Source organism: Alternaria conjuncta (assembly GCF_024043145.1).
Source record: "Alternaria conjuncta strain BMP 0040 chromosome Unknown scaffold_9, whole genome shotgun sequence".
In the NCBI taxonomy this organism is placed as follows: domain Eukaryota; kingdom Fungi; phylum Ascomycota; class Dothideomycetes; order Pleosporales; family Pleosporaceae; genus Alternaria; species Alternaria conjuncta.
In genome coordinates, this window is record NW_026250098.1 from 560,570 (window position 1) to 583,588 (window position 23,019).

General features: G+C 53.3%; 8 protein-coding genes across 8 annotated transcripts; 4 read left to right on the forward strand and 4 right to left on the reverse strand.

Moving 5' to 3' along the window:
- Positions 1–215: 215 nt before the first annotated feature.
- Positions 216–6,034, forward strand: J4E85_006647 (uncharacterized protein; the record flags this gene model as incomplete). Its single annotated transcript, XM_051470883.1, has 2 exons — positions 216–5,971; positions 6,028–6,034. The coding sequence occupies 2 exons, from the start codon at positions 216–218 to the stop codon at positions 6,032–6,034; spliced, it is 5,763 nt and encodes a 1,920-aa protein (XP_051325093.1).
- Positions 6,035–6,786: 752 nt separating this feature from the next.
- Positions 6,787–10,227, reverse strand: J4E85_006648 (uncharacterized protein; the record flags this gene model as incomplete). The annotated part of the gene is made up of 1 exon (XM_051470884.1): positions 6,787–10,227. One exon carries the CDS (start codon positions 10,225–10,227, stop codon positions 6,787–6,789), a length of 3,441 nt encoding a protein of 1,146 aa, XP_051325094.1.
- A 1,792-nt stretch (positions 10,228–12,019) lies between these two features.
- J4E85_006649 (uncharacterized protein) lies at positions 12,020–12,655 on the reverse strand (the record flags this gene model as incomplete). Its single annotated transcript, XM_051470885.1, has 1 exon — positions 12,020–12,655. One exon carries the CDS (start codon positions 12,653–12,655, stop codon positions 12,020–12,022), a length of 636 nt encoding a protein of 211 aa, XP_051325095.1.
- An 836-nt stretch (positions 12,656–13,491) lies between these two features.
- Positions 13,492–13,859, forward strand: J4E85_006650 (uncharacterized protein; the record flags this gene model as incomplete). Its single annotated transcript, XM_051470886.1, has 2 exons — positions 13,492–13,511; positions 13,568–13,859. The coding sequence occupies 2 exons, from the start codon at positions 13,492–13,494 to the stop codon at positions 13,857–13,859; spliced, it is 312 nt and encodes a 103-aa protein (XP_051325096.1).
- Positions 13,860–14,175: 316 nt separating this feature from the next.
- Positions 14,176–16,107, forward strand: J4E85_006651 (uncharacterized protein; the record flags this gene model as incomplete). The annotated part of the gene is made up of 1 exon (XM_051470887.1): positions 14,176–16,107. The coding sequence occupies one exon, from the start codon at positions 14,176–14,178 to the stop codon at positions 16,105–16,107; it is 1,932 nt and encodes a 643-aa protein (XP_051325097.1).
- Positions 16,108–16,315: 208 nt separating this feature from the next.
- On the reverse strand, positions 16,316–16,927 carry J4E85_006652 (uncharacterized protein; the record flags this gene model as incomplete). The annotated part of the gene is made up of 2 exons (XM_051470888.1): positions 16,316–16,345; positions 16,436–16,927. 2 exons carry the CDS (start codon positions 16,925–16,927, stop codon positions 16,316–16,318), a joined length of 522 nt encoding a protein of 173 aa, XP_051325098.1.
- A 1,263-nt stretch (positions 16,928–18,190) lies between these two features.
- Positions 18,191–18,622, reverse strand: TXNL4A_2 (Thioredoxin-like 4A; the record flags this gene model as incomplete). Its single annotated transcript, XM_051470889.1, has 1 exon — positions 18,191–18,622. One exon carries the CDS (start codon positions 18,620–18,622, stop codon positions 18,191–18,193), a length of 432 nt encoding a protein of 143 aa, XP_051325099.1.
- A 2,344-nt stretch (positions 18,623–20,966) lies between these two features.
- Positions 20,967–21,608, forward strand: J4E85_006654 (uncharacterized protein; the record flags this gene model as incomplete). The annotated part of the gene is made up of 4 exons (XM_051470890.1): positions 20,967–21,079; positions 21,129–21,262; positions 21,318–21,411; positions 21,479–21,608. 4 exons carry the CDS (start codon positions 20,967–20,969, stop codon positions 21,606–21,608), a joined length of 471 nt encoding a protein of 156 aa, XP_051325100.1.
- Between the last annotated feature and the right edge of the window lie 1,411 nt (positions 21,609–23,019).

The window sequence follows — 23,019 nt, forward strand, 5'->3', positions numbered from 1 at the left end:
TCTCGCCTATCCGTGACATAGACCTGTCACTGCGAGTATACTCAAACTCGACCTGGGGCAGCATTCCATCAATCCATCGTGACGAGTGACGGCAGCAGCACGTTTCCTGGCTACCATGGCTGTATAACGCCCTAGAAGCCCAGCAACCACACCCCACGCGACCTCGCCGTGAGAAGACACCCACCGACACTTTCTGCCTCTTCCGTGCTGTCACCATGGTTGGCTCCAGCAAGACCGGGGGCTCGCCCACGACGCGCAGCCCTCGCTCGCGATCGCCTGCAGTATCAGGAAGGACAGACGAGTCCGGCCGACTGCTATCGCCGCTTAGCCTGGGACAGCCCAGGAATGAGACGCAAGACATACACAACCCCTCGCCCTCGGACGGCGCCCCCAAGATCATGCGCTCTGCCCCGACCGGCTCGCCCATCTCCAGCAAGGAAGCCGGCGAATTCCCTTTCCATGTCCCAGCGAACGCCAACGGGGGTAGCATCCCCGTGCCCGTCGAAGCTGCTGAAGCCCCTCTCCGCGCCCCGAAGCCTTCCTCGCACATGTCCAATGGGTCCACCAGCTCCTACTACCCGCCCTTCGCGCCCATGTCCCGACACCCTACCGAGGGTGAACTCTCCGACGCACCCCGAGAGCGCAAGAGCGTCCAGTTCGCTCGCTCCGCCACATTCACATCCGATCCGCCCGCCGCCAACTCGCGCCAGCAGTCATGGGAGGTCGAAGACGGCGAAGGAAAGGGCAAGGAGCGGAGTGGACAGAGCTCGTCGCTCATGGGCAAGCTGAGGGCACTGGCAGCGCCCATGCAAGGACACGGCAGGAGTCTGAGTGCATTGGGAGGAAGCTCAGGCCATGAAGGCTCACCCCATGGCCAGCTTTCGCCTACATCCGAGCACGACGAGCCGCGATTCGAGGGACACGACAGCGAGGCCGATGCTGACGGCGAGTCTAGCGCTGGCGAGGGTGCTTCGAGAAGACCGAGACAAAAGAGGCGGAAGAGCAGCCGCCGTTGGTTCGATGGCGAGGGCGAAGGCACCCAAACGGCCCCTACCACGCCCAAGCAGACAACAGGCGGCTTCTTTTCGCGTGACTCACCCACCATGACGCCTACCTCGACACGCCCGGGCTTCCTACGCCGTTCCACCATGGATGACATACCCGAGAACGAGCGTCAGGGTTACTCAGAAGACGAGGGTCGCTCGCGCATCGCAAAAGAGAGCGCATGGACACGCGGACTACACAGTGCGAGGGGACTTTCGTACGGAGGTTTGCGAAGACACGACCCCAACGGCGAGGAAGAGGGTCACCAGAATCGTCCTACCGGCAACTTGCGAAGCTTGACTACCTTCAGGGGTGCGGCGGGAGACACACAGCCCTCACCATGGCGGATGCGTAGCGAGCGGACCTCAAGTTTGAGTGCGCAGAAGTGGAAGTCCATCAAGAACAGCCTCAAGCTGCTCGGCAACCGACAAAAGGCCGAACGCCAAATCGACCACGCAAAGTCGGCCGAGCTGATGGCTGAACTGCTTGCTGGTGCACCCGCAGCCTTGTTCTTTGCCAGTATGTTCCAACGCGATGAGCACGGCCACAGGCGTATCCCCGTCCTTCTCGAGCAGCTCAAGGTTACCATCACCGATACAGACCGCCCCGCAAAGAAGGAGGGCGATCGGCATACTGCTTTGCGCATAGAGCTGGAATACGGCAGTGGTCTGACCAGGATGAAGTGGGTTGTCTACAGAAGTGTCGCCGATTTTGCCAATCTGCATCTCAAGTTCAAAGTTCAGGAGAAGCAAGACGCTTTCCGCAGTCGCCCGGCTAACCGTATGCGAGAATTGAAGGACAAGACATCCAAAGACGGCGAGGCCGAGAAGGAAGAAGAGAAAGAAGATCCACGCACAAAACTTCCACGCTTCCCCAGAAGTGTATTGCCCTATCTCCGAGGTCTTCGAGGTTACGGCATCCTTGATGACGAAGGTGAGGAAGAGGAGGAAGAAGCTGCAGCAGGAGCCAGCGGACCAGACGGCGATGCAAGCGCTACCGAACGCCCCAACAGACCCAAGCGAGGCAAGTCATCATTCTTAGGTCGCAGACAGTCAAGCGTAAGTGGTTCTCAAGCTCAAGGTGCTGTCGGTGCCCTCGTAGCGAGACAGGGCAGTTTTGCTGGCGCCGCCGGTCAGCCCCTACAGGCGAAACAGAACCATCATGAACGCCAACGGAAGAAGTTGGAACAATATCTGCGAGGTCTCATGACCTACCTCATCTTCCGTCCTGACAGCAACCGCCTGTGCAAGTTCCTCGAGCTGTCTGCTCTGGGTGTCCGCCTAGCGGCTGAGGGCGGCTACCATGGCAAGGAAGGCTACATGATGATCAAATCCTCCAAAGGCGTTGACAACAGGAAAGGCTGGACCAAACTCGCCATGATGAACCGCCACTGGCCCAAGTGGTTCCTAGTAAGACACAGCTATGTCGTTTGTGTAGATTCGCCGGAGGAGATGAATGTCTACGATGTCTTCTTGGTCGATGCCGACTTCCATCTCGATACCAAATCTGCCAGGATACGAGATAAGAAGGCTAGAGATCTAGCAAGCGAAGCAAAAGCGTCTGCGACAGGTCATCATCAGCTCAAGCTCGTTAACGCAGAACGCAAGATGAAGCTACTTGCTCGTAATGAGCGGATGCTGCATCAGTTCGAGGAGTCCATCAACTTCATGTCACAAAACACATTATGGTCACAACGCCAGCGGTTCGACAGTTTCGCTCCAGTGCGCAAGAAGATCTACGCTCAATGGCTTGTAGACGGTCGCGACTACATGTGGAACGTGTCACGAGCTATCAGCATGGCGCGCGACGTCATCTACATCCACGACTGGTGGCTCAGCCCAGAGCTTTACTTGCGTCGCCCAGCTGCCATCAGTCAGAAGTGGAGACTTGACAGACTCCTCCAACGCAAAGCACAGGAAGGTGTCAAGATCTTTGTGATTATGTATCGCAACATCGGTGCTGCTATTCCTATCGACTCTGAGTACTCCAAGTTCTCTTTGCTAGATCTGCATCCAAACATCTTCGTCCAACGATCGCCAAACCAAATCCGCCAGAACACATTCTTCTGGTCTCATCACGAGAAGATTTGCGTAATCGATCACACTGTAGCCTTCTGTGGAGGCGTTGACCTGTGCTTTGGTCGTTGGGATACACCACAACACGTTGTCGTTGACGACAAACCGACAGGCTTCGAGCTCGATGATACGCCCAAGGACGCCGACCACTGTCAGCTGTGGCCAGGTAAGGACTACTCCAATCCCCGTGTGCAAGACTTCTTCGCTCTCGACAAACCCTACGAGGAGATGTACGACCGATCGAGAGTCCCAAGGATGCCGTGGCACGACGTCGGAATGCAGATCGTAGGTCAACCCGCTCGTGACTTGACCCGTCATTTCGTACAGCGATGGAACTACCTTCTCCGCCAGCGCAAGCCTTCGCGGCCGACACCCTTCCTCCTTCCTCCGCCTGACTTCAACCCCGCCGATATAGAAGCTCTTGGGCTTGATGGAACTTGCGAAGTACAGATTCTACGTTCCGCCTGTGCCTGGTCTCTGGGTACACCTAACAAGGTCGAGCACAGTATCATGAACGCGTACGTGCAGATGATTGCCACATCCGAGCACTTCGTGTACATCGAGAACCAGTTCTACATCAGTAGCGGCGAAGTGCTGGGAACGAAGATTGAGAACAAGATCAACGATGCGATCGTCGACCGTATCAAGCGTGCCCACGCCAACGACGAAGACTGGAGAGCATGCATCATGCTTCCGCTGATGCCTGGATATCAAAACACTGTCGACGAACAAGAAGGCAGCAGTGTTCGTCTCATTATGACGTGTCAATACCACAGCATCTGCCGTGGTGAAGGCTCCATTTTTGGACGCTTGCGAGCTGCCGGCATCGAGCCCGAGGATTACATCAATTTCTACGCACTCCGATCGTGGGGCGAGGTTGGCCCGAACAAGATGCTGGTCACAGAGCAGTTGTACATCCATGCGAAGATCATGGTAGTCGATGACCGAGTTGCCATCATCGGGTCCGCAAACATCAACGAGCGTTCTATGTTGGGGTCACGAGACTCTGAAATCGCTGCCGTCATCCGCGATACTGAGCTACTTGATTCGTATATGGGTGGCCAGCCATACAAGGTGGGCAAGTTCCCGCACACGTTGCGTATGCGTCTCATGCGGGAACATTTGGGTGTCGATGTTGACTGCATCTCTGAGGAGGAGATGCTCAGCCAGATGTCTGATGATGCCGATAGCGTCGGTTTCCAGACAGAGTCCTCTGGTCCAGGATCCCCAACGGCTCAGCGCGCGACTGAACAGAAGCTGGAAGAGAACAACTACAAGATGCAGGATGAGCTCATCCAGAAGGCAGAAAAGCTACACAGCTTCAACCATGACTTCGACTGGGCGCAGGACCAAAACCCTCATCTGCAAAGTACCAAGAAGCCATCGGCGGATTCTCGTGTGCAACACAACACGGCGCATACCAAAGACGTTCGTGGCGAGGGCGCTGATCATATGCTGGAAGCCGAGCAGTTGCGACCGATCATAACGCAAGCCAGAGATTCCTACATCGACGAGCATGGTCATGAGAAACTTGTTACGGATGTCGCTGCTGAAGGTGCTGCAGCTATACCCAGGAAGAGTGCGACACTCAAGACGCGCAAGCGCAGTGGTACCACAGGCACCAGGGCCAGCAACGTCAGCGCACAGACTGACGGAACTGGCTATGCTGGCCTCCCACCTCCTAAGCTACCTCGCATGGACACGTTCAAGCTAGGTTTGACACAGCTCAGCCAGTTGCCTGCGTTGCCAATTTCGGATGACACAGACATCGGCGGCCCGCCTGCTCTACAACGTACCTTTAGCCAGGGTTCCTCTTCCGTCATCAACCCTCTTCTCTCAGAAATGCGTCGACCTGTTGTGACCGAGGACTGCATGCGCGATCCTATCAACGACACCTTCTTCCTTGACACTTGGCATCAAATTGCAGAGAACAACACCAAGCTCTTCCGCCAGGTCTTCCGCTGCATGCCAGACAACGAAGTCCGAACATGGAAGGAGTACCAGGAGTACGCTGCATTCTCGGAACGTTTCACCAAATCTCAGGGTGGAGACAAGAGCCAAATGCACAAGCAGCAGGATGCCCCGGGTACGACTGGACCGCCCGGCACTGGTCTCACGAGCAAGTTCACCTCGACTGCTGGTACTGTCGGCAAGCAGGTTGGCGCTCTAGGCGAGAAGCTCACCGAGAAGATGACGAACAACTCAGACAGAGTCAACGGCGAGAACGTCCATGGAACAACCCACCACTCGAGCATGGGCGGTGTAGAGCAATGGGCCGATGACCAAGAGAAGCGCGTACAATCCCAAAGCCCGCCTCCCCCCGCCACACGCGGTCTACACCTCGACACTGCATCCGGCACAACACTCAATGAGAAGCTAGCCCCCGAGCCCGCTGACGACGCCGTAGTTTCCCCCATGAACCCCGCTCCCCCAGAGAAGACCTTCACCTTCCCCGCACCACCGCCCGTCCCCAACGAGAGCGCACACACCGACTTCGCATCGCACTCGCAAAACCCACCTCCAACCTCTCACTCCAACCGCGAACGCTCCCAACGCGTTACCATCTCTGAACCGCCCATCCACCCCAACGCGCTGCCCCAGAACCAGAACTCGAATAACACGCCCAACCGTTCAAACACGAAGCGTTCCCGTCGCCGCGCTACAACGAAGTCATCGAACAGGCAGTTCAACGCTACAGACGCGGATATCATGCTTGATAAGGAAGACGCCAAACGGCTTCTGGAACTGGTTCAGGGCCATATCGTGCTTTGGCCATATGATTGGTTGGAGAGTGAAGAGAGAGGTGGCGGGTGGTTGTATAATGTTGATCAGATTGCGCCGTTGGAGATTTAGTAAGTCGACTCTCTTTCTCTACTTTTGCATCATCTCGTACTAACAGTTCCTGCAGTAATTAATCTCCAGACGCATTCGCTGTAGGGCTTGCGCAGGAGCGGCATGAATGCCGTGATATACCATGGCGAGTCGTAGAGCTTGCATATTGGAGTTTAGGATCATGGCCCCCCACTTTTGTCGCGTCTCTCTCGTTGTCGTTCCATTTGTCGAGTTTTCTGTCATTGTGGGTGCATTGTTGGAGGGGATAGGGGTGGGAAAGAAAGCATTACACTGGCGTTTTCCGCGTCGCGCATTGGCACTTCGCTATTGCATATACAAGTCTTTCTCTCGTCGTTGGTACATTTCTCCTTTTGTTGCTGTGTTTCCTTTCCTTTACCATTACATCCGTGTAGAAGTGGGCTGTTCTGTATATTGTTTCGTTTGACTTGGTTAGTAATATAGTAATACATATAGACACGGTTCCACCTCATCGATGGAAAATTTTGACATTTCTGCAGCCTATATCAAGAAAGCGATACGCAAAGGGTGGTGATCCAAGGTGTACAGCCTTTCCCTTGAATGAGGTGGTTCCAAGATTGTATCCTGATAAACTTTGCCGCATTCATGGTTTTTCACGTCTTGTCAGCTCGAATGCCAAGGTAGCCTTTTTGTTTCTTCTACGTACATGCGAGAGCGCTGTACACTATCCAATCCACCCCTTACTCATCTCAAGCCAATGGCAAAATGAGCATCTCATCATTCAAATACCCAGAAGCTACCCATCCTCTCAAATCCTCCGAAGTCCTCCAGTACACACAACCTGAGCCCGAGCCAATCAACCGTCGCTCCTGAGCTTCCTCTTGGACTTGACTTTATCCTCCTCTTCCATCGCAGACGCTTGGCGCGTCTTGCGTACAGAAGGCTGCTTAGCCTGCGCGGTGGCCGCTTTGGACTTTGCCGGCGCTTTAGCCTTCGGGGCAGGTTTAGCTGGTGCTGGGGCTGGTGCGGTAGGGACGTTGGCAGCTTTCTTCGCCTGTCGTGTTAGGGGAGGTGTAAATCCAAACTTGTTCTTGGCGTGTGTTGCTGCTTTGGGAGCGATGCTGCGAGCTGGGGTGGCGGTGGCACGAGACCTGGTTTGGCGGATGGTGTGGCCACCGAGCATTAGGGGCTTGTTCTTGAGCTTTGGCTTCTTGGACGGTGGGGGAGTGCCGTCCTGTGAGTCATCGTCGTCGCTAGATGCCTCGATGGTTTCTTGCGCGTCTTCGAAATCATCATCGTCGTCTTCAACTTCGTTTTCAGGATTGCCGTTGTTCTCGTGTATATCATCGTCGGCTTCAGACTCGTCCAAAATGCTCTGCTTGGTGGTCCTTCTGAGGGGCTTTGGGGGAGAGGGCACGTCCATCTCTGGGCTAGCTTCTTCAGTATCGATCTTTAGCTCCGTGAATTGGACGCACCCCTCCTCATCCTTAGACTTGGTCTTTCCCTCCTTTTTGGGCGAAGCATTGCGTCTTCTGGTAGCACGAATAGCGGGGATTTTCTTCGTCTGCCCTGGAGCTGCTGGACCGTTCTTCGCTCTCGCAGCTTTCGCTAGAGTAGCCTTAGGCTTTGGTGCAGGACGTCTGGGTGCCTTGGTAGTGGTATCAGGGACGCCCAAGTCTCCAAAGAGATCAACAGAGTCAGCGTCACTGACTGGAACAGTTGGCGAGTCTGCAGAAGCTGGCATGCTTGACATGAGTTCGCCTAGAGCCTCGGGCTTTTGCGGTGGAAACAGCTTACGCGATATAGGCTTTGCCTTTGATGGATGCTGTCTATACGAGGTCGAAGTAAGGTCCCGAAGTTCACGTTTCGAGACTGAGGGTCTCGTCATCGGTGTACCTAGAACGATCTCCGCGGCGGGTGTTTGCTTGCTAGGTGTGACCGGCTTCTCGACGTCGCTGTAGTGCTCGTCCATGTCGGCACTGTCGCCTCCCTGGTCAGATTGAGCACTGATGATGGCATCATCCGATTCAACTACGATGGGTGCTTTTGCAGATGATCCGGTATGTTCCAATGCGCCTCCATGCTTGGCTGATAGAGTCGGTTCTTTGTTGGTAATATCCACATGAGTAGCCTCTTTCTTCGACTTGGCCGCAGCACGTCTGCCCTTAGCTGGCGGTGGCGTAGATTCGTCTTCCTGGTCTTTGAGAGCTTTGCTAGGCTTCCTGTTTGCAGCTTTGATAGCACGTGCCTTAGCAAGGGAAGCGACATTAGCCTTTCGCTTTTTCTTGAGGGGGCCGTCTGAATCGCTTTCGGAAACGCTCGCTGTGTTCTTGGACGCTTTCGATCGCTTATGCGGGTGAACAGGCTGAGATTCTGGTTCAGCTACTGCCGTTGTAGAACCAAGGTCTTGAGTAGTATCCAAGTTGTGGACAAACGATGCATCTTCCATCCGATCTTCTTCGGGAATCGCTACCACACTGGTACTGTCATCGACGCCGGGTTCAGTGGTGTTGTCGTCAACCGCAGTATTCGGCTCTACGTCGGATGGGGTTGGAGGCTTGGAAAGCCTATGAGCTAATTTCGCCGCACTTGCGTTCTCTTCATCCGCGGGCACTTCAGCAGGCGAGATCTGAGATTTCTCATGACATACTTTGTCTTCAGATAGGAACGGTAGGGGCGGTAAGGCCACATTGTTTTCCAACTGCAGCTCCGACGTCAGACCCGCGAGTGATGGACCTGCTTGTACCGATGCCTCTCCAGCTGCGATCTCCGGAGATTTGCTAATCGATGGTTCGCTATGATCACGATTTTTTGAGGGCAAAGGTTCGGAGAGAACGCTAGGCAGTGAGTCGGCCGCCGCATCCCGCAACTGCGCTTGCCATGGCCCTTCGACATCCTCTTGGACACGCGAGAGTGCCTCAGGCGATTTTGGGCTTAGCGAGTCACCCTCAATGATCATGGAAGAATCTGGTAGGGCGGAAGTTGTGAGTTCAGACCTGAATTCCGGCGCCTCATCGGCTTTCAAGTGTGCCGGAGAGTCTCGCACTTCAGGAAGCTCTTCTAGCGGCAATCGCAGAGGTTCGGTAGCAGGTTCAATTTGCATCGCGGAGCCGTCATCGACCTGCTCTTCATTATCCAAACGATCTTTCTGCGTCCGGATTTGGCTTAATGCTTCCAAAGCACTCTGAATAGCTTCTTCATCGTATTCACTACCAGGATTATGCGGCGTTTGTTGTACTTCATCTGAGGTTACATGCAATTTTGGCTGCATCGACACGCCTGTCCGTGGCTTTTGGGAAGCTGTGTCGTCCTGTGAAGAGTTTTCCAGATTTGACTTGTGCACCATGAGGCTATCATGTCTTGAAGAAGCCGGTGCAAGGGTGATCGTTGATGCCTCCGCAGCCTTGTCATCTTCTGAGCCAGAACAAGATTGCAACTCGGAAAGCATGTTACCTTCAGCATCATGGAGGACTGGTATAGGGTAAGTTTCAACAGGTCCCTCTTCGGCAGCCACGTTATCTTGCATCTGAGGGCCGATGTTCAAGCGCTCGGTTTCAGCAACGATGGTGAGGTCATCGATATCCATGAGATCTGGGGCTTCGACATGCTTCTCATCGATCGCTGGCAGGCCAGATTCCACTTTCTCGGTAATATGTGGAAGTATGTTCGTATGCGAAGCCGTCTTTTCGCGTTCCGGGCCAAGCTTGGAGGCTGGCGACGTAGGATGTGTGTGTTCCGCGCTCGTGTTGGATTCTGTGGGAACGATTGCGGTTCCATCAGACAGTGGGGCTTTGCTCGGCTTTTTGACAGGAGTTTCGGGTTGAGTGGTCGGCGAATCTACCTTTTCAGAGAGATTTGGGGCTTCGCGATCGATGGGACCAGCATTCTGACCTTGGTCATCCAAGCATCGAGTATCGGCGACACTGGTAGCTTCAACCTCTTCCTCGCCCTGATTCTTGTTTGACAGCTCACTAGCGTTCACCTCGTTGTCTTTATCGCTCGCCCAATCGAAACTCTCAATATCCTGCAGACCGTCTTCCCAAGTATTCGTATGCGGGCTGTACGCGTAGTAATCCGGTAGGTGTTGCTGGCTTTCGATGCGACCGTCCGTGTGCACGTGTTGCGCTTCGTTCGTGTAACCTAGCTCTCCTAAGGACCAAGGAGCTACCACCTCAGCCTCCAACATCTCGTAACCAACCAACTCTCCAAATAAGTCGGGACCATAGGCGGTACAAGAGGGCAGATTCGGGTCGTCAAAGCGCGCGGAAGGTCCGTCCGGATCGTATTCGAAATCCATTTCGTGGGTGGGGGAGTAGATACGCATATCTGTTGTCTAAGCAAACTGATCCAAAAAAGGCAACCGTGCAAACAGTCTTTTGTTGGCCTGTAGCGTTTTGCTCTTTCGCGCATCCAAAGGCGGCGATTCTTGGTAATTGAGACCGGCGCACGTATCCGCTATTCTTTCATGACCAATTGATACTCGCGTGCACGCGTATCTCTCAAGTGGTGAGGGGATGGGTTTGAGAGCGCGCCGCTGCAGGTTGGTGAAGTAGTTGAGTGTTGGAGCCGTGCGTAGTCGCTGGTTCTAGCTCGCTTCCCAATTAGGCTTTGGTAAGTGAAAGAGTCTTAGCGAACAGTCCTATTCAGGAGCATAAAGGTGACATGTTGTCAAGTAAGTGTTACCGGGATTTGTTGTAGTAATCTGGGCACTGTAGTCTGTTAACAGTAATCTGGGCACTGTAATCTGTGATCTGCGACCTGTAAACCGTAATCTGGTAACAGTAACCTGTAGACGGTAGCCTGTAAACCGTAAACCGTAAACCGTAAACGCGTTCTCACGTGATGTGAACGCGCCTTGTCAGCCCACATACCTAGACAAACGACCTGACATGCTAGTTCACGAATATATTTTTCTCATCGTGAACTTCACCGTAAAAAGCATGGACTCGTGTACGAATATATTATAACGCGTAAAAAGTCCAGTCGCTGGTGGGTATCATGTTCAAGCCGCCAGCTCTTCACCAGTTCTCCAATCCTTGCTCAGCCAAATCTGATAGTGTGTGCGAAATGAAGCGCCAAGAAGGGTCGATCGTATAGGAAGTCGCGGAGGTCTCGTCGAATAAGTCAAGGTTCGTCATATCGGTATCGCATTGCTGATAGCATTGCCCGTGTCCACAGGTAAAGCCAGTACACTGCTGCGATTAGTATCAAGTTCGAGAATGCGGCCAGGAAACTTACGTCTTTCCGGCATCAGTTGCGCAACAGCAGCAGAGAAGCGATGCTGGCCAACAGAAGATCTGGGAAACATGAGCGGATTGTTGCGCGTATGTGGGGTATCTAGGGAAGTCGTACAGCCATGCCGACCGTGACTACGAAGCCAATAGTAGGCCCAATGACCTTGCAATGACATGGGTTCTGATCGCTATTTGTGGGCGTGTGGTTAGCAAAGGCATGAACGTTCAGCTCGCGAATTACCTACGTTCCGCACTGGATGCACAGAGGAAGAGGAACGAAGTCGCACATGTTGTCAAGAGGAGAATGACGGAGACGCTACGAGTGGATTCGCTGGTTTGGAGATACGAGATGCAGTGCTGCAAGTCGCTGAGGGGACGCAGTAGACAATAAAGACGTTGGAAGTAGGAAGGCTGACAGGAAGTCGCGATGCTTGTTGTCGCGCTAGTGTCGTCATCGGGCTTCGATTCGCGATCGCCGGGAGACACGCGTCAGCCGCAATGCGCTTCTTCAATTCGATCCTCTGCATTCACCAACAAGGCTTGCCCTGAACCTGACCTAGCTAATGTAGCTATTTACAAGATGCGTTTTCGCGAACCTGGTTTCGGAGTATGTTCCAGGCCAGTAGATGGCAGCTGTCTGGCACCTGCCAGTCTGCTCGGAGGCCGGAGATGACGACGCAGATTCCTAGTAAACACCGCCTCCTACTACGTGACATGGTCCACTATACTGCTTGTGTCTTCGGTTGAGTTCCACGAGGTCGTTACGAGCGCGCCAAATGAAGGAATACACTCTGAGACGTTGTTTGTCGCGTATTGGGATATTAGGCGGACAGTCGTCAACACGGCAATCAGCCATCAGTCCTCCATCTCTTCCCGTATCAGCTCTACCTCGACAGTCCTTTGGCCCTCTTGGATTTTGCCCTTCAGTCCATCGTTGTATTTGTCGAAGCAGAGTCTCCATAGACCCGGCTCGCCTTCGCTCTCAACGGCGATAAAGCCCTCCCAGTTCTCGAAGGTGTAGCGCTTCTCTCCGTTTGAGCCGACGCGGGCGTCGAAAGGCCCAGCCTGCCCCTCCTCCGCGTCAACGCGTAGTCCATGGCTGAACTGAAAGATGTCGGATTCGGTATCCAGATAGACCCAATTGAGTTGCGGCGGGTTATCTGAGATGGTAGATACGATGCCTTCGTAATCTTTCTTTGGGAAAGGAAGGTAATACCCGGTGAAAGGATGATGCGTCGGTCCTTCGTATGTTGATAGCTGGACGTACAATCTGCCGCCGCATAGTACAATTCGACTGTTCTTGAACAACTCCTTGCGATCTTCCGGCGTTCTCATGGTCGCTCGACATCGCATGTGACATTTCTCGCCTTTCCAGTCGTCGTCCTCTTCCTCAGCCTCTTTCTTTGCGTTTTCCGTTTGACTTTGCAGGGTCAGAACGGATGTGGCGGTCATAGGGACCGTTCCCACGAGAGCCAGGAGGCCGAACACCATTTTTTAAAGTCTATTGATGCAGAGACGGTACGTTGAAATACTTCGAAGGTCGTGTTTAGGTACAAAGTGTGACATGTGCTGACTGGTGAGGTGGCACCCGTGGACATGTGTTGCGTCGGAAGCCCTACATCACGACGCGACAAAAAGCAATAGATCACAATCGCACTTCATGCATCTCGCGTAAAAGCCCATGACGAAAGTCAAGGCGATCATGATGTGGCTGCATGAGCAAAGCTACAAAGCCAATCAAGCAGTAGTGCGCGGCTAACTTCCGGTACCCGCTCCACTTAGTTCCACATGATCGACAGATCAATAGTGAATGCCGGCGCCAATGACGAACAACAAGCCTCATATGGCTGATCCTTGGAACTCATGAGTTGTGAATCCGCTTTGGGCGAGAGACCATAGCCTTATGGAGGAATCGTAGTCGAGGCTACAGCATTAGTCGGTTGCTTTACCCACCTCCTGCATTAGAGCTGTGAGCAAGCTCGAATCGTAGGCCATGTCGAAGCCAATTCACCACTCATGCTCGTGAGGATCACCTCGCCGACCCGTCGATCGATGATGTACCTGCGGCTGATAGATGCGGGAGCTTCGGACATGTCCGTCCAGCACCTCCGATCGAGAAGTTTATCAACCAAGGCTTGCTCTCATAACCCATCGGAATCTACTCCTTCAAACCCTCCCTATCAACACTCTGAGTTCTGGCGTGGTCAGCACAACTCCCGCATCGCAGGAAAGCGAAGATACCTCATTTGACTATACCTCCACCGCACCCCCAACTCACACCACCGCAAACACCGGACTCCGAAGTCGCACCAGAATCTGAATTCAAGATGGCGGACGCAACCAAGAAGTACGCCAGTCGCGTCTTCGATACCTCCTGTCGTACCATTTCTGACATATCTACAGCCTCACCGACACCGCCAACAATGCCACCGGCGGCCGCGACGGCGGACCTGGTGACACCCTTGGCAAACTAGGCAGCGCCACCAGCGCTGTAGCACCGAAGAACAAGAACAAGAAGAAGAAGGGTGGCAATGGCGACAACGAAGGGGACGACGAAGAGACCACCGAGGGTTTCGGTCTCGACAATGGATCTGATGTGAAGGGTAGCTTGAAGGTGCACATCAAGTTAGACCTAGAAGCGGATATCAAGGTCTACGCGAGGATTAGGGGAGATATCGCGATTGGTATCTTGTAAGATAGAATAGCCCTAAAATCTGAAGATCATGTTGTGTGTCAAGTCCTAGGTCGTGACAGTTAAGCATTGATCTTTTTCTCGAATCGTTTTCGGAAGTAATTTGAGATGTTTGTTGCTCCATGTCATGTGTTCAAGCTATTGAAAAGGTGACATGAGTGAATTCGTGATGCTGAGTTGCTGGAGGGCGTAGTCTCTGGGTGTGAGATGGATGGCCCGATCTACTTGACCTTTCCTGCCTCGGCTAGAAGCGCTGGACCCTGAACGTCAGGCTGCATACCAAAAATATGCTGAGAGTCATCCACCATGTCGCCAAACAATGCGCCGGCCGCTACCCCACGCCTTTCCAGAGTTCCAACAGTCGCTACATCGATTATTCTGCTCACGGCGCGACTTCCACAAGCTCTCGAGGGTTCCGCGACGCGTACAAGTGCGGAAAGCGTATGGGAAGAAAGGCAACATGGCGGGGTATGAAGACTGGTCGCAACAGCAATTGATTGCGAGAATACAAGAATTAGAGAAGCAGGTTGGAGGGAGTACCCAAGGCGCGACTGAAGAGGAGTCCCCGCTGCCTACGAACGAACAGACATCACCACCTCCAGACTCGCCAAAGTCATTAGCCTTTCGCAGAGCCAACAAGCCGCCACCGAAGGCGTTCGATGCCTCGAGATACAGCACGCGGTTGATCGCACTGAAATTTGCATATCTGGGGCAAAAGTACAATGGATTTGAGCATCACAATAACAACACCACGCCATTACCTACAATTGAGGAAGAAGTCTGGAAGGCGCTGATCAAGACGCGGTTGATAAGTCCTATACCTACGGAAGGTGACGAGAGAAGATATGAAAGAATCGATAGAAAGACCTTTGCAAAATGGGACAGGGAAGGCGCGGACGTGAACTGGGATGGCTGCGAATACTCAAAGTGCGGACGGACAGATCGGGGTGTCAGTGCCTTTGGGCAGGTCATTGGGGTGAGGGTTAGAAGCAACAAGCCCAAACCTGTAGAAAAGATGGGAGGCGAGGAGGAAGTGGACAACGAAGAATCATTGCCTTCGCCAAACGATACCCAGACCATCCCATCAGAGCCGTTCAACGATCTCACCGACGAACTACCATACATCCAACTTTTGAATCGCGTCCTTCCTCCCGACATTCGCGTTTATGCGTGGTGCCCCAACCCACCAGAAGACTTCAGTGCACGCTTCTCCTGTAAAGAACGACGGTACAAGTACTTCTTCACCAACCCTTGCTTCGCACCCGTACCCGGCTCCTCCGGTCTATACAAACCCAGCGCATACGGTGCCACCACGGCAGATGACCAAGAAACGATGCGCGAAGGCTGGCTCGACATCGACGCCATGCGAAAAGGATGCAAAGAGCTAATCGGCCTCCACGACTTCCGCAACTTCTGCAAAATCGACGCGAGCAAACAGCTAACAAACTTCCAACGACGAATCTACCACGCTGACATCGAGGAGGTTTCTCCACTATCTCTCCCAGGCTTCCTTTCACATCCCGCTCTTTCCGCGCCATCTCTGTCAAAGAATGGAGAGCAACCAAAACTGTACTCCTTCACCCTCCATGGCTCCGCATTCCTCTGGCATCAAGTCCGATCTCTAGTCTCGATCCTCTTCCTCATCGGCCAAGGTCTCGAATCGCCCTCGCTAGTCCCCCAACTCCTCGACATCACCGCCAACCCCACACGGCCCAAGTACGAAATGGCATCCGACGCCCCACTCGTCCTCTGGGACTGCATCTTCCCGCACGCGTCGGAGGTGCAAACTTCGGAAGAACGCGAACGAGGCTACGAAGACCGCCTAGAATGGGTATACATCGGCGACGAAGGCGGCAGCGAGCCCAAAGCCAGGGGAACAGGCAAAGGCGGCGGTCCTAGCACGATCGGTCGTGGGAAATGGGGTCGCGGCGGTGTCATCGATGATGTCTGGGAGATGTGGCGGGGGAACAAAGTCGATGAGACGCTTTCGGCGCTTTTGCTGGACAAGATTGCGGGCTTAGGGCAGTCGACGCTGGATGCTGAGGTGCCGGTTGAGCGGCAGAGTATTGGGATAGCGAGGGGCGGACCGCGGTTGTTTGATGGAGGGGATATCGGGAAGGCGAAGGGGAATTATACGCCGTTGCTGCAGAGGGAGAGGCAGGAGTCTGTCGAGGTGGTTAATGAGCGGTATAGAGTGAGGAGGGGTATTGATGCTCGCGTTAAAACGGGTGATGATGATGGGGACGAGTAGATTACTCAAGGCGTGAGATAGAATCGAGTGTACTCATTCGACACGACATTACAATCGAAATATGCCCGGTCGAGCAAAAGAGAAACTTCATTGGGTATCATGATTTGTTGCTGCATCTTCCAATCTTTGGCCACGGTAATCCATCCTTCAATCCCCTTTCGCCTTTTTCCACCTTAACCCCAATATCCCAAAGTCCACCATCCCCCATTTAATCCCCAGTATTCAACTCCAAATCGATCTGCACGCCGTTGCTTATAGCATAGTCCTCACACGTCAAATTATCATGGAACGGCCTCTCCCCCTGCCTCTTGAGCATAATCTCATGCACCGGTCTACCGATCTTCGCTGCCACCATGGCTTTCAGTAGTTTGATAGGGTCGCTGGGCAGACACGGGACTTGTGTTTTCGTTCCCAGACGGTCATTGATAGTGACGAGGATCATGTGCTCAGAAGGTGCCGCAGGAGCGGCTGCGGGTTTCTTCTCTTTGGGTTTGCTGTCGCGGTCGCGGTCGCTGTCTCGTGGTTTGCGGTCGCGAGAGCGGGAACGGCGGCGCCGGTCGCGGCTTGAGTCTCGTCTTCGGTCGCGGGAATTGTCGCGGGGGCGGCGCTCGCGTTCTCTGGAGCCATCGCGTCGGCGGTCGCGATCGCGGTCTGAGTCTCGTGGTCGTCGCTCTCGGTCGCGATCGTCGCGTCGTCTGTCTGGGTCGCGGCGGTCGCGGTCGCCTTTGTATTTTAGGCCGCTGAAGGTTTTGGGCTTGCGCGGACCGGGGGATCTTCTTGGGGAGCGAGAGCGGGAGCGCTCTGTTTTTGAGGACTCCATCGCTGGTGATATGTGTATGGGATGTGTGTTGTGTTGGTGGAGAGGGAAGAGCAAGTGCAGGTCAGGCAGCTTCGCCGAAAACGTGAGCTCGGCATTGCGCTTATCGATAAGGAAGCTAGCAAGGAGCGCGTCATCCCGTCCCGCGAGGCTTCCTTTCACCCCCACATCCCGCCGTCTGTACTTGTTCCCGTCTAGCGATGCCTCCTTCAATTCGAGTATGATGTTGAAGCTTATTGACCGCTTCAACTCTCCGCCGGCGCAGACGCTGCAAGTACTGCAGCCTACATCGTCGACCATCACATACACGGTCTCGACGCGTTCTGTACCCAGGACCCTTCCCGCTTTGGTAGCATACTATGCAGGGATACTGACGAGAGCGCTGCTGGGTATAACTAGCGTCCTGTTATTATGGATGAAATGGCGCGTCACACAAGCTCAGTCTCTGGATCTGTCGCTGGGTGTATTGAGCCATGAGACAGAAAGGCAACTAGTAAAGCTGGCGGAAGCCTGCCAATGGCGATATCTGGTACCCAGTACATTGCTCATACTCTTCCTAGTCTTCCGCCGAAACTATACAGGTACTTTCTTCGCCGTCTTCTCAGCCCCCCCTAAGCCCAAGCTAATACAGATCACAGAAGAATCACTCACCGTACTCCGGGGCCTCGGTGTCCAGACCTCGACCACTTCCTCTACGTATCTCCAGACACCCACTACGCGATTTATACCGACTACAAGTATACAGGACGTCTTCATACACGAGGCGTTCAAGGGATTTGAAGTTAGGTTCTTCCTCATGATCGTAGTGGAAGGAGAAGGAGAGGTGGTGGTCGTCTTTCCGAGACTGCTACCGAGAAGGGCGACACTGGAGACTGTTTGGCGGGGCGTCAGGGGTGGGTTGTGGGAAGATAGCGTCAGAGTGCCGACAGAGAAAACAGGACCGTGATGAAAGCGGAGGACATCGTAGAAATGACATGTCGTTAAGCGTTTGCGTTGCGTGTCGTAATGGTTGAATGACCAGAACACTATCTACGTCCCAAATAACGCCTGACGAGAAGTCTAAGTGAGCATCCTCAAAGGCTATCGTGATGATGCAGTCGTACCTTCAAACTCGCCGCGTTACGACTTCCTACACGCGGCTCCTCGGTACCATCTTAGCCCGTAATAGGAACCGCGTGCAAGCCCTTCTATGCTGGCATCTCCCACTTGTGCCCAAATACCAAATACGCCATGAATCCAACCTAATACCCTTATCCCAAGTCCCCCTCAATATCTGTACCTGGTAGAATAATCCTTCGGACTAACCACCAAACCTCTCCCTTTCTTCGCGCCGCGATAAACCGTCTCAATAATATCAATAAACTCCTGCTTATCCTCCAACACCCAATTCAGCTTGTTATTATTTCCTGTCCCGAAATCGCACATCATGTGTTTATTGCGGAAGAAGAACATGACGGTACATGGGTCGTAGAGCTCGTACATGGCTTTGAAATCGGGGACTTCGTCGAGGTCGCAGAGGTAGATGGCGCAGAAGTTCTTGACTCGGTCGGCGATCTTGTAGAGGACTTCGTCTTGTTGCATGCAGTCTGGGTCCGAGTCGCGCCCGAAGCGGATGAGGACGAGGCGGTCTTCTTCGCTGAGGATCGCTTGGTCGACGTGCCAGCCTGTGCGGAGGTGGGGGAGGACTACGGAGCCCATGGTGGATGGATACGCGTGTGGCTGAAGTTGGGGTTGTAGGTGTGCGACCGTGGGGGATGGGTGGTCGCGATGGCCAGGCAGCGAACGCGGGGTTATTAGACTCGATGCGGTGATGTAGTATATGGTTTGTGCGTTCGAGCGATAAAAATGTGTAGCGCGTTGGAACGTCCGTATAATTATGTTTGCGCGATCCTTCAAGGTATGGGAGGGTTGAAAGAAAGTTAGTCCCGAGGTCGCGCCAGGCAGTCACCGCCCGTGATCTAGAAAGTTCCCGAGGTCGCCCCACTGGACTTCGACCTTAACACCTTGATACGTCTTACAATCCTTTCACCTTTTCCTACGTCTAACACTTAACACATAAGGCGCGATAAACTCCCTTCATTCCGATAAACGTACACAATACATGGCAGCGGAGTTCGGCCTGTGTGGTGCTCGATTGACTCCATAGACTCACCTCCTGGGCATGCAACCACTCTGCCTTGCCACTTGGGCAGACGTCGACGACAGCTGTATTGGCCTGTAGAGTCATATCAGGCAGGCTCCCCGCATACTTTACTTGATCAGTATCACGGAGCACGTCCATAAAGCGTCTGGGTTCTTGTTAAAGGCGCTACATCTGTCCTCCTGTCCTTGGCTGTATTTGCTTCTGTTGCAGCCTTCTCAAGTCTGTGTAACGTTCGTTTGCGCTTTGTAGCTGACCGCCTCTCCTATAAAATTGATCTAATCCACATCTGCTGCTACCATGCGGGCACGTCGGCTGATGTACCAGCCGCCTGGGTGATGGCAAGAGGTATAGTATGAACAAGCTGCAGACTGCCCGCATCCCGCTCGAGTCCCCCGGGAACCAATAGCATGGCCCCTGTGTGTGGGTACACTTTCGTAAGAACAGACTAGCAAAGAGGCCTAGTCCAGTCACAGGTAACCTACTCGACTCCCCTGCGATGGGTGTGGGCAAAAAGTGCGCGGGACGGGGCGCGCGGGATCGGGAGTACCCATGGACATGGCCGGTAGGATTCAACTTTGATGCAGGACCACGCATCCTCTCGACGCGTTTGTTGCAGCTCTATTAAAATACGGAAAGTTGCGAATCGTTGAGTACAACATTCACAGACTCTGTGCTACGGAAACATTCAAGCTGTTCTCGGGAAAGTCTACCACTGTCACACGCCACCATCTCACATCGATCGGGAAGGTCTTGGTCGGACCCAAATGCCATTTTTGTGATAGATTCGGGTGTTTCCGTATGTCTGTTTGTGCATGTGGGTGCTAATATACGTGTAGGCTTCGCCAGGGTGATGCTGCAGCGCACCTATTGCATTAGCGAACAGCCAGAGTGAAGCATCATCGGTCTACTTCATCAGCGCACATCATGAGGACGTTGCCTTAACAGACACGGAGAAAGAAACTGGTTCGAGCAAAGCCGATTAGGGGGGTTCTTCCTGCGAAAATCTGTTTACAGAGTACAACCTTCGTCATGCCTGAGTAAACCTGCTGCGTCGTCGCATCGAACGACACACACCACGTTGATTGTTACGGTACTGCGAGTCGGACCGATATCATATTCAGCACCTGCCCATGCATACTACAGAAGAGAACTCTGTCATCCAACCGGCCAGTGGGTGTGCCACCTGTCCGATGTGCCAAGAGTAAATCCGTGACAACAGTCTGAAGGTAGGAGCACTTCTTCATGCTTGTTATATGGACGGAAACTCTGGCTCAGCAGATTTTATCCGCCTATTCCGTTGTTCATGTACTTGATGTATCTTTCAGATGATGGTGATGGGCGTCTGCTTGATTGTCTCGCCACGGCAAAACTTGACTGCTCTAATCCGCACTGGGTTGATGTCCTGCACCGCTTCCCCTTACCCCGTTTACGAGTATCGTACGATACAACTAGGCCTTACTAGAAATAGATCAGGACAATTGAGATGGTGTCGAGCAACACTAGTTGGTGGCAAAGAGAAGCATCTGCATGTGCAGACCAGACACCAACCAAAGACGTTGTTAGCAGTCCATCACATAGGGCTCAGAATACTATAGATGACTCAGCTGAGTAGGTCCGGTAAGTTCTATCATAGGCCCAAATCTTTCTTTGTTTTTTCAGGCATCCGGCTCCAAGGGATACATCTGGTAGCCGAGAAATCTCAAGCTGTGCTGCAGCCAAGATTATTGATCCCTTTCTGCAGAAAGTATGAGACGAAGGGATTTGCTTTTGCTGCTCTGGAAGTCTACATAAGACCTCCAGTGCTCACTGAAAGCTTCAATACCATCAGCATCGCACCTTCCTCATCACAATCAGACTAACACTCTTCTCGACCATTCATCATTTCTCAAACATATCACAATGTCCGACTACACCGGCCCCGGATTGTACGAAATCCTGCCCAGATATGCTCCGGAGATGAGCTTGAACGTCTGGGGCGCAGCAACGACAGCCGGCACGCAAGTGAAGCTATAGTAAGTTACTCGAGCAGTCAGAGAGAGCATGTTGACTAACTTCATCCAGCCAGAGAACCAAAAGCGCCGACAACACTCATTTTGAGATCGTAGCAGCAGGAGGCACGGATGCCAAGCCCGAAAAAGGCGATCGTGAATACCACATCATCGCCGCCTGCTCTGGCCTCTATCTGACTTCGGCCGGTAATTCGAAACCAGACTGACATGTATGTTCTCCTCACATGGCTAACCTATCTAGGGCCAAAAGCTGGTTACATCAAGACGGAGCTTCGCAAGCCGCTCGACAGCACCATCCGCTGGAAGATCGTGCACTGCGGAAACGGTTCTTACCGGTAAGTGGCTCCGTACAGCCCCACTTGGCCTTGAGTTCGCTTTCTGACGCGCGTGTGCATGTGTTAGTATCAACAATGTCGATGGGAAGACGCAGCTCAATGTCGCTGGTGGTGGCAAGACCAGCGGCACCGACATGATTGGTTGGCAATTTTCTGACGGCTCTGAGAACACGGAGTTCCGTCTCATGGCTGTTTAAGTGATACGGGGGAGACTCGAGTTTATTGTCTTGTGTTGAACAGGATTGTAGAATCTGTCGCTCACTTACAAAGTCCATTCAATCAACAGGCTGATATGCTTCCGAATGATTGTGATGGGTGATGAGGCTTGTGCTTTCAGTGAGACGACGCTAACAGCTCACTCATCAGTCCCTTATTACCTCTGCCTAGGTTAGTATCGATGCATGTTAGAAGTATGTCTTGGCCACTGCGCACTTGTTGACAGCTGACTTCATGTGAGGTTCAGCAACTTTCACGGTCTCTTCCTCATATCAGACAAACGTTGCTTTCCTTGGTTGTTACATGTAAAATATATCGATACACTAGACTATTTTCCCATGGAAGGGACTACAAAGTGTACCTGTAGAAAGGACTCTTGTCACCCATGAGCAACAACTCCTGCTCGGAGTATCTCGCGCGAATAGCCTCCTCTCCGTGCTCAGCAATCAGCTCATCCCTCTTACGGTTCTCCTTTGCATACGCCCACCTCAATACCAAAGTCATGAGGATCGCGGTGCAGCACATGGCCAAACTAGCCGAGAAACCTGTCGTGTACTTTGGTGCTTCGCGTGCCAGATACACGTTGCTGCCCATGATTCCACCCATGTTTCCAACGGAGATAAGCAGAGCCATGCCAACAGCGCGTTTTGACGATGGGGCGAGAGAGTTGCCGATCCAGGAAACAAGGCATGTGAAGGGGCAGTAGAGACCTCCGGCGACGGGGAAGAGGAAACCGTAGGTGATGCCAGGGTATTTAGGCTTTGGAATCGCAAGCTGAGCGATGAAGCCGCATACAGCGATCGAGTAGCCTGCAATGATGTATGGGGAGCGCTTGCGCGTCAGATCGGAGGCCCACGCGAAGATGAGGGTAAGAATAGCGGCGAATACGTAGATGGGGATCGTGAGGAGCTGAGCGTTGGCACTGGTATATCCGAGTCCTTGAATGACAGAGGGCACGGTCGCGGTAAATCTGTATGAAACTGTCAGAGAGGAACCGGCAGCGAATCTGGGTGTCTTTTAGCTTACCCATAAACACCAACAGTGTTTCCCCAGAAAATAACCGTAGCAGCCCAAATTTTCCAGTCAGAAAGACCAGCAAGAATCTGTTCCTTTCCAATCTTGTCGCTGTTGGTGGCTTGTCCCTGGCCAGACCCGGAGTCGTTCGCTAAACGGGAAACCAGCAAGTCGCGCTCCGGTTGTGTCAGAAACTTCGCAGTCTCTGGGCTATCAGGGAGAATCTTCCAGATGATGAGCGCGAGCGCTACTGGAATCAATCCCTCTATCAGGAAGATCCATTGCCACCCTGCAAGTCCAGAGCGTCCATCAAGTTGTTCAATACCGTAGGCGAGAAGACCGCTGAAAGCACCGGCGAGGGAGGCGGCTACGTAGAAG